We start from the raw sequence: 10,460 nt of genomic DNA on the forward strand, positions 1-10,460 counted from the left end.
CCGCTCTGTCTGTGTGTACATATCGGTACTTCTGTCCATCTCGCATTTTGTCTGGACCATAACTGTGAATCATCTTTACAAATCATAATGAAACTGTTAGATGACAAATCTTAAATTTGGGATTTTGCTGTAATGGGAATCAAAATAAGGTGTGCATTGAAATACTTCCATGTTCCAATCCTGAAGGTCAAGATCAAACTCTTGGAAGCACCCATCAGTTTCACCAGTTTGTTTTATTTAGAAGCAGTTATAACCATACACAGTTTTCATGTTCATTATAAGGGTGATAGCCCTTTCTCTAATATCTTTGAATTAAAATACTGTAATGTGTACAATAAAATCAAGTATAATAAAGGTACTGTAAGTTTCATAACACTGGCTTGCATAAGGTAAGGCAATATACAAGGTGTTCCAAAAATCACTTTACCCTCCTCTTCTCCAGTAATGAGACTGATTTACTGGAACCAAGGAGCCCAACTCCCATAAGGCCAAGTTTTAAAACTTTGGGTGTCAGGTGTAAGGTGATGAGGAAGAGGGTGAACTTAACTTTTTGAAACAGCCTGTATTTATCTGTACAGTAATGCATTTTTCATAATATATTTATATTGGGTATTTCCTTTACAATAATCATTGTTAGTATAGGTAAGTGGGTAGTATTTGATTACCTCGAGTTGTGACCCTGCCTTGTCAGCTGTTCCCATCCTGCGGGTTGGCGTTAGGAAGGGCGTCCAGCTGTAAAACTTTGCTTCAACATGCCTGATGGCAACTAGGTCACCAGAGCTGTGGCCATTCTCTGGTCTCTGCTGCTTTTTCTGAGCTGGCACCCTGGGTTTGTGGTGGTGAGCAGGGGAGCATTCCATTCTAGTTTCACCCAACAACTGCCATCAGGTAATCACGGCTAACCCACACAAGCATGGAACTGGCCTTAAAACATTGATGGTGATTAGTTAACTTTTTACTTGAAATATGTTAGATATGCTGTCAATTTTGGAGTACTAATGTACAGTATATTGGAAAAAAATATTATTTGTAGATGTAGGTTTCATCTGAGTCAATCATATCGTTTCTGGAACATTAAAAATTTTAAATAGAGAGAAATTTAGTTCCAAATTATAATTTTAAAATACAGTACTTCTTCATAGTATAGTATGCATATGATACATAAATATCTTTCATATAAGGTTCATGTATAGTAACATAAGTTCACATTTTAAACTTTATAATTTCAGATTACCGTGCAGTATGTACAGTACTGTACTTTATAAACTCTGGGGAAATATTGAACGAGTAATATCGTTACTCCAATGCGTATACCATATACAAGTAATATCTCCATTAGCCGGAATCCCTCAAACCTAGAACTCTCCAATAGCCGAAATTGAAATTTTCTCGGAAAATCATTCCCTAAGCCTTAATTTTCTGGAAAATTCTGGTTTTGGGAATGATTTTCCGAGAAAATTTTCTTGATTGGGCACCTGGAAAATTCTGGGGATAGGATATTTTTCTGGGTTTAAGAGACGATGTAATAGGCAATTTGTGGAACTTCCGAGAACATTTTTCCGTTGCACGGAAAATTCTGGGGACGAGGGATTTTTTCCGGCTTTGAGAGTCATCTCGTTACCGGGAAATCTTTCATTACTGGAAGTGCTCTGCACCAATTGTTCCTGCTAATGGAGATATCACTATATACAGTACTGTATTAATATTTTTTTTTTACTGCAGCTTTTAGCATCCCAGAAAGGAACATTTGCAATAACATCTATACATTTACTCTAAACTCTTCTCTGCTGTAACTAACTTTCTACAATTCCTTATCCGGTTCTTTAGTTGTATTCTTGTAATTGGAAAGATTTCTGTTGAAAGAATGTGGTATGTACATTATTATAAATGTGTAGAAAAAAGGCTGCAAATTTTTGAATATGAATGATTGTAAATGTTGTAAATCTAGCTACTAAATAGTTTAAACTTCTTACAATGGGCATAAACAAAAATGTAATTTGTTATAATAAAAACTAAGAAAACTGAAGTTGGCCATTTCCTTTAAATTAAATGTGACTACAAATACTACCTCTAATATTACAATTACTTCCACCACCAAGACAAAAACAAACAACTACTGTACTGGACTACATGTCTGAGGTGTGGGGTAAGTAGGTAGGTAATACAGTATTGACAGAGTGGAGGTTAGGTGAAAGGTTGCTCTGTAGGTGGCAGATAGTACCGATACTGTATAGCCTACATGGAAATAAGCTTAATGGATATTTTATCACATGTCCCACGGGTTGAGAAATACCCAAGGAACAACTTTATTTTATTTAAAAGTAGTATAAAAAATTACATACTGTATATATATTATTTTTCCCACAATTCTGATGGATAATACAGCCCAGATATATAAAATAGACTTATTTAATGTGTTCACCCTAGATGGTCCATTTATAAGTATATTCCACTAACCTTTATTTTCTTGATTATTACCAAGGGCTTCAGTCAATGAAAGCCCATACTAACAATCACTGTAATCAATGGGCCAGGGTAACATTTTGATTTTCCCTGCAAAACAATATTATTGGGATATCCATGAATGGATTATCTAGTACATTTTCTCTTTATGATGAATGACTTAAGCAATGTCTATCTATGCTTTCTGAATACAGGATTTGAAAATTATAAGATGTATAAAATCACAGCATAACCAAAAAGTTTGTATCAATAGATACAAATTTGGGATTTGGACATTTCCATCAATGCAGTACAGTACACAGGTCACTGGAACCACTGATGGTTTACACACATTATAAGCATGGTGGTGAACATTTGGAGTACATACAGCACAGTATGTATAAATACTTGCTTATGTAGAATAAATTTCTATCAATTCCTAACTTTTTGGACATCCTGCATAACATCATTAATTAGCAGTTTGTAATTGCTGCTTGTAATAAATTCTGCCTTGGTGACAATTGATGCAAATTATACATAAGTGCAGTAGTACAGTACTTGAAAACTAATTAGTTCAGTTATATGAAGAAAAGTAAAGATAAAGTCATAATTAAAAATGAATAGGTTGGCATTTCCATACAGTAGAGCTGAGGGTGGATTCAGAAAATCTAATTCAGGACTCCGCCCCTTTTTTTTATATTCAGAGCTTCAACTTTAAGGAAACTGGTGTTTGGGGGTCATTAATGAAAAGTCTAGGTTACTCTTACTGATGTATTTACATTCTTGACAAAGTAAAATCTCTCCAATGTCTATAAATGAAAGGTGAGGTGCAAGAGCTGAATCTGATGTGATCATTGTCAACTTTCTGCTACTGACCCATTAATAATCTTTATCACCAATAGGGAATAACTATTGCATATGACTCACATGCTAAAAAACCTCTCATAACTTTCGCAATAAGAGTAACAAATTGTGTAAGGGGAAAACAGATCGCTTAGTAACTACCTCTAATAAAGCCACATCTATGAGACTGATCTCAGACAATGAATGGTCATCCCACAATTCCTGTTCCAGCTGTGTTATCACTTGTACTTCATAAATTCAGGTACTTTTTAGTAGTGTTTTACCTCAATCACCAAGGTATGTTTGAAGCAGTTCACGTTTTTTCCTTTCCACCAATGCATTTTCAATGTCTGCTTGTGTTGGGATGTTGGGCACATGAGCCATAAAACGCTGCACCTCTGATCGTTCATCTGTTTCATCCAGGGATATCTGTATGGGAGAATTACAAAAATTTAATAAAGAAATTTTATATTGAAAAATGTAAATCTCTCTAAATACAATAGTCCTTTCCCACATTAACCTCTAAGCAATTCATTTACAACCATCTGAATAGGAGTATCTCGGCTCATTCAATTACTACTCACTGGATGAGTGCAAAAATGCCCATGTCAAAAAATGCCAATTTAGACTTTGGCCCTTGAAACCTGGGTTTTATGGGCCAGTCTAAATTGTCATTTTTTGACACTGGCCCTTTTTGCACTCGGCCAGAGAACTTACAATGACCCTCCTTAGACTAAACCTAATAAATCTTTCGTCGTAGCCAAGTATACTTATTTTATCAATCTTCCCATACTCGAGCTTTCCATATACTGTACAGTAGGGTATTTATAAATCCAAGTATCAAGTTACACAAAAACTAATACTCACTCTACAGTAACACGATTAAACTTGCCTAGAATATTAAACTGACTTTGGTTCATTACTTCCCAACATCTTAAACTTTGCTGTTAACCTTTAATAATACATCCAGGTTTTCTTATTTGTGATAATAGCTGGTTAAATCCCTACTTCAAGTAAGACTCCACAAGTACAGTATACTAAAGAATTTCACCATTCTGTTCTTCTGTCATAAGCCTCAGTAACCTGCATTCCCTTCAGCACTATCTCCATACACAGCTAACAATTTTTCCATAACTTAAGTGCATCTATGTGCTGTACTTTATTTTTCATTCCATATACTACTGTACAGTTTTGCATTTTTTGCCAAATCTAGCAATCTTTAGTCGACTCCCCATCAATATTTTACATTAATATTATAGAAATGGAAAGTTCAACCTAAAATCCCCTTTTCTAGAAGAGCCTGTAGCTAAGATGCTCTTGAAGACAGGATGATTACATAAGGAGCTTTCTGTCCTAGGGATCAGCCCAATTAATGTGTGCCAGGGTTACTCCCTTACAGCCGAGGTGACGTTCCTCTACGTTAGCTAAGGCGACCCCGAGTGATGTTCCTCAACGTTCTTAATTAATGTGGCATATTTTGAATGTCCAAGAGAAACAAAATACTTTGTATGGGATATATGTTTAATTAGCAACTCGATACATGGGTAATCTTTGTCTCAAGATTTGTGCCTCGCGGTGGGTAACCCGCCAGCTCTCATGATGCATGCATGTCCTTTGACCTGTTTTCAATATTTTATAGTTCTTTGGGTGAAAATAGAAATATTTTGTTTTGTAGTAGCTTATAAGAAAGAAATATTATATAAAAGTGCCTTCAAGTAAGAATTATGTGTTGCAAGTGCGTGTCAACATAACATGACGCTCGCTGTGCGCAGCAGCTTCAAACAAAACATCTTTCATCACTTGACACTGCTCATCAACTATCCAATCATGCTATAATGTAAGTTGAATGTAAATACATTCTTCTGTTTTTTCTTATCATGGTGGGTTATTTGTTAACAAGAACTATCCTAAAAGGTTGAAGGTCCAATTACACTTACAGAGCCGTGACTGTCCACATAGCACTCAGCAGGCTAAGGTCAACTTCTGTATTCTTGGATCTGAATGAACTCCAGCAAGTTTATATAAAAAGTATGATGAAATACAGTAAATGGAAAAAAGAACCTTACCTCTTCATTTTCACTCTCTACATCATCTTCATCTTCCACCCCATTCTCTTGAGTCTCTTCACCCTCCTCATCCTCTCCTGTAATGGCTGCCAGTTTTTTGTTTGTATACTGTTTCACTGCTGCTTGTATTGCTAGTGAAGACAGAATAACAACAGTTAGACTATGATTACACCTTTTTCTTCTAACCTGTCTTTCTGGTACAAAGTAACAAGATCCACAAAACATCATGTGCCTTATCTCTTAAATTATCAATACCACAGGAAGTTCTCGGTGTTAATTTAAAAAGTAATTTTGTGATAGTTGTTTGGATCTTAAATCATGCACCCATATGGTATATTTTGGCTTTATAATTTTATTTTTACATACATTACTCACTCACAGATACCTGGGATATCATGGAACATGCAATATTAAATTCTACACCTAAAAATCATGGATATTTTTTTAACTGTCTGGGAAAAATATAGAAAATATAATGTAATAATTTTTTACCTTTTCTCTCTGCTTTCCGTTCTAATGGTATCAAAACACCATCATCATCATCTCTGTAGCCATAATAATCAGCATCAATATCCTTCATCAGCTCTCCGCGGGTCTTGCGAGGAGGGGGTGGAGGTTCTTGTTCAAACAGTTCTCGAACTCCAGGCAGGTCTTTGGCTGCACCAAAATACATATAACCTCTGGAAAGAAGAGAGAAAAAAACTGCAGTAGTAACAATTCAAGAAGAATTGTATGTATATCTGCTTTATCCTTTACTTAAACTATATATTCTCAACTATGTGAAAAGAGAAAGGACAACAGATCCCCTTTAGTGGGGTAAACTAGGGGACATTTAAATCCACTATTCAAACACTGATCATGACAAGCTGATGTCAAATACATTAGTTATACAGCATGTATACATAGACATACAGTATATCTCCCCTATTTTAGTCACATCCCAGCATCACAAAATATTTCCATAAAACTCACTTCAATCCCCAAATCATTATAAATGTACAGTGATCCCTCGGTTAACGAGCAATCCCCCGATTAATTAGTTTTTAACAAGCGCCCCTCCACACGTTTTCGCTTGCATTTGGCGGTCCACCAGCTGTAGTATTAGTCCGTCAATACAGTAATTGGTTCTAGGGCTTAAATTCCTTACTATTTTAGTAAATATCGAGAAGTTTGTACTATTCAATAATTTTAAAAGTTTTATATTAAATTTTTTAGTCATTTTAACACTTATTGAACATAATTGAAGTATAGGAAGCTAGTTTTTTGCACGCCAAACAGCCTGTCAACACACCATACAGGCGTCAGTCTGTGTCTTTTCAGTGGAGGTAACATCTTGCTTGAGAGACTCTTCAACTAAAAGCTTTTTTCTGTGTTTCCAAGCAAATTATTGGTCAATTTGAAATTTATTTTACATATTGACAATATATAATGCAGTGCAGTGTTGATTTAAAGAAAATAATCTTGAATTACACCAAGAGAACTAAAATTTTATGGGTGAAATGGCACCATGGGGTGACTTCTCTTCCACCCCAATGCCTTCTCCTCCACCCCCATTCTAATTCCCATCATCATCATCCAGGAGCCTTCTACATACACACCTCAAAGTAAGTGTACTTTACTACCGTTTTTGTTGATTTTAGGCAATTTTCAGTGAGCTGGAACCAATTACCCGAAAACCCATTGAAACAATGGTTTCAGTTAACGAGTTTTTCGGTTAACGAGCAACCTTCTGGAGCGAATGTGCTTGTTAACTGAGGGACCACTGTACTGTATTTTCAAATGGTAAGATTATGAGCCACATTCTTGATGGCACATCCATTGTCCTAATGGATCTTAAAGTTAATGGTCTCTGAAATTTGGACTCAATCTTCATTTTCCAATAAAATTGGATCTTATTAGAATAGGGGGCCCAATGGTGTCTCAGTTCTTAAGTGGACCAAAAGTTAACGGTTCACTCATTTATTTTATATAAAGCTCACCAAAATCTCTGAGGAAGTTTCTAAAAAATTGAAAAGCTGTGAATGTGACTGAAGGTGACTGGGACTAGGAATACTTATGCTATAAAATGGGAGGTCTGGATTGAATATACTGTACTGTACTGTACTGTACTATGCTCAAGAAGGATGTTTTGCTACAGAGAAATAAAATATTATACCTGTTGCCAGGGGCTTCCTGACCATCCATATCTGTCATCTTGGGTCCAACACGAACATAGTCTGGACCACCTAGCTCCTTAATTCGTACTTCCCAGTGACCCTTTTCTCGAAGAAGTTTATTGATTTCATCATTCAAATCTCTAATTCGGAATTCCCCTAAGCCAGCTGGTAGTTATGAAAGTAAAGTAAGACAATAGATTAAAATTACTTACAAAATTTGCATAAATAACTTAAGTTAACCCTTTAAAGGGCAGCAGTGCACTTGGGTATTTTACTCTGGCTAATGCCAGACAATTCTATTCAGCAGAAACACCTTCCCTGTAAAAGGCTAAGTATCTGTGTAACAGAAAAAGGGTTTGTATCTCTTCTAGACAAATTTAATTAAAGACCAAAAGTCAAGCAAGAAGCTGAAAGCATTAAAGAACAAATTTATACCTGCTATGTTCAATGTAAAACACTAAGCAACAAATTCAAAACAGTAAAGGGGCCAAAAGATCTGTTAAGACATTAAAATACCTTAAACCGTACTGTACAGTACAGTATTGTATGGGTACTAGTAAATGCAATACTACAGGTGGAAAACTGAACTATGTAAGTAAAACTACACTGTTTTATTGTGCAAAAAATATAAACACAGTAATGTCATTAAATCACTGAATGCAGCTGAGGTTTTGCAAACTGTATAGTGTATTTGTACTGTACCTAATTCTTGGTATTACAGTAGTAATTAAATTAGTATTTTCCTGCATTAGTATTTTATAAATTACTGTATACTATGCATTAAAGAAATACCAAATTTGTATTGAAAAATACTTTCATATGTTCATTCACTATTTTAAATCATACCATTTTGTATCTGGGAGACTTTTCGTGCAATTTCAGAGATGACTTGATTCCTCCACTTCTCAGCCTCTCGGAGATCTTCACACTCGGAGGCCAGGTAAGGTCGCCGGACTTTCTGCTGCTGTGTGCCTCCTTCTTGTGCTGCCCGCCACCGTGCCAATGTGGTCCTGCAAAATGTATAATATGGTGCTGCAAATGTGCACTCAAGTTGAATTAATCCCACAAAGTATATAATCTTGTTAAACTGTTCTGTAGTGTACCATACAGAACTATCTTGTTAAACTGGACCTATAGAGAGTCAAACCTTGCTAAATTGGTTTTGTAAAGTGTACTGTATCTTCTTAAGCTGGTCCAGTAGTGTGTTAAATCTTGTTAAAATGGTTTACAAATTGTCTTCAATACTTACATCAAGTTACTCTAGCTGCTGCATAATGGTCTGGGACATTTTTATGAATAAGAAATGAATATGAAAACTAACTTAGAATATCAAACTCTCTTGTCTTTGAGAATAAAGTTACGGTTCTCAACACTGTGGACATGATGGGAAAGCAATGAAAAATTAGGATTACTGATATTTGCAGTTATATTTACAATGAGGACAACTGAGAATCTACAGCGCAGACAAATTTTCTATTAATAAAAAAATTAAGTAAATTAAGTAACATGCTGAGGTCAAGCAGAGAAAGCTCGAGTTCCTCAACTTTATAAGGTACAGTATATGCAGATCGGGTTATTCTACTACCCAGGGTTTCAGAGTACTGTAGTGAAATTTTCATAACTGTACAATGTGCCAAGTATTAACTAAACTGAACTTAATTGTCATAATTATGCCCAAAGCCAATGAAAAGTATTTGTAGCTACTGTAGATGTACAGCCTATGAAAAAAGATGAAAGCTTATCAAACAATACTATACAGTATTAATAATTATACAGTACTGTATAATACAATATGTGGGACCATACTTACATAGCCTTCTCCGCATTCCGTGCCTGTTGGAAGAAAACACAAATTAGAATAATTACCAACATACACAGATGAATACCGAATAAGTACTGTACAGGTAATGAGAATTTAATTTAAGTGATTCAAAGTACAGTATATACTGTATAAAGTACTTGTACAGTAGTAATCATTACCTGTACTACAATTTGAATGAAATATTTTATTCAGAAACATTACTCAATACAAAATGATTTCATAGTTATTCACAGTACAGGTATATACTGTACTCTTACATATGGATACACAGTACAATAAACACCTGATCGTTCATGTTTTTACACCATTAATAGTTAGGTTAGGGTAGGTTAGGCTTGGTTGAAAATTATGGTTTTCCGGTGTGTGATTTGAACGACTTCCAAATAGGTGCATGACCGAAACGAAAATTTTACCAATGAGTGTGCCAGGTAATATTAAATATCCCATCAAAAAATTCTGAGTAGATACTGAAGTGGAGTCCTCTAAACCTTTACCACAAGATGCTTGAAAGACCAGGCGGCCACACAACTTTCAGCTCTTCGTCCTTACAAAAGGACAAATCACCACTGCACTGTCTATATACACGTTAAATCAATGTAAATTTGTATAGTGATTTCATTGAATAAATTTCTATTATCGAAACAAATTCGACAATTTCCCCGAAATATAATTGCGGCAAATTTGTTTCATTCGATAGGAAGCATGTTAAATATCAAGCATGTTAAATATCAAGGCATTAAACACCGAATAAACTTAATATAAACAACCCAAGGATTACCATTATAGTGTATTATGCTGTAGTATACTGTGGTGCAACACTGGTGGCTCACACACGCCGCCTCAACCCTCGTCTGGAGCACCTGGCCTGACACCAATTATTTCTATGATATATTATACATTGATATATTTCTTATTAATATCACCTTTTAGCTATTATATATACTTTTCATGAAAGAGAATATTGAAAATATTTCTTTATTTTTACTACATATTGTGATAAGAATGAACATTTTTTTTCATATCTTTCTTCAAAGTGGTATTTCATTTTTAATAATTACGTAACCTCCCGTCATATAAGACAAAATTAGACACTAAATTATCATAATAATAAATAATTCGCTCTCAAGTACA

General features: G+C 35.1%; 1 protein-coding gene across 2 annotated transcripts; it reads right to left on the reverse strand.

Moving 5' to 3' along the window:
* Window positions 1–214: 214 nt before the first annotated feature.
* On the reverse strand, window positions 215–10,217 carry LOC121857799 (pre-mRNA-splicing factor ISY1 homolog). 2 transcript variants are annotated; one of them, XM_042354021.1, is made up of 8 exons: window positions 10,108–10,217; window positions 9,318–9,340; window positions 8,354–8,517; window positions 7,507–7,672; window positions 5,844–6,031; window positions 5,352–5,482; window positions 3,570–3,714; window positions 215–924 (listed from the first exon to the last, which is right to left on the reverse strand). In XM_042354021.1, exons 1-7 carry the CDS (start codon window positions 10,108–10,110, stop codon window positions 3,571–3,573), a joined length of 819 nt encoding a protein of 272 aa, XP_042209955.1. In that variant the 5' UTR covers window positions 10,111–10,217; the 3' UTR covers window positions 215–924; window position 3,570. The 2 variants fall into 2 exon arrangements, with proteins under 2 accessions (XP_042209955.1, XP_042209954.1); XM_042354020.1 differs by having other exon boundaries at window positions 215–3,714.
* Window positions 10,218–10,460: the final 243 nt, after the last annotated feature.

Source organism: Homarus americanus, unplaced genomic scaffold (assembly GCF_018991925.1).
Source record: "Homarus americanus isolate GMGI-L3 unplaced genomic scaffold, GMGI_Hamer_2.0 scaffold16712, whole genome shotgun sequence".
Classification (NCBI taxonomy): domain Eukaryota; kingdom Metazoa; phylum Arthropoda; class Malacostraca; order Decapoda; family Nephropidae; genus Homarus; species Homarus americanus.

What these genes read in the sequence shown, in the direction of transcription:
- LOC121857799 (XM_042354021.1), bottom strand. An exon ending in CAGGAAGCCCCTGGCAACAG is followed by an intron (nt 6,032 to 7,506) that starts GTATAATATTTT and finishes TCTTCTTTCCAG; the next exon opens with AGGTTATATGTATTTTGGTG. An exon ending in ACGGAAAGCAGAGAGAAAAG is followed by an intron (nt 5,483 to 5,843) that starts GTAAAAAATTAT and finishes TGTCTTCACTAG; the next exon opens with CAATACAAGCAGCAGTGAAA.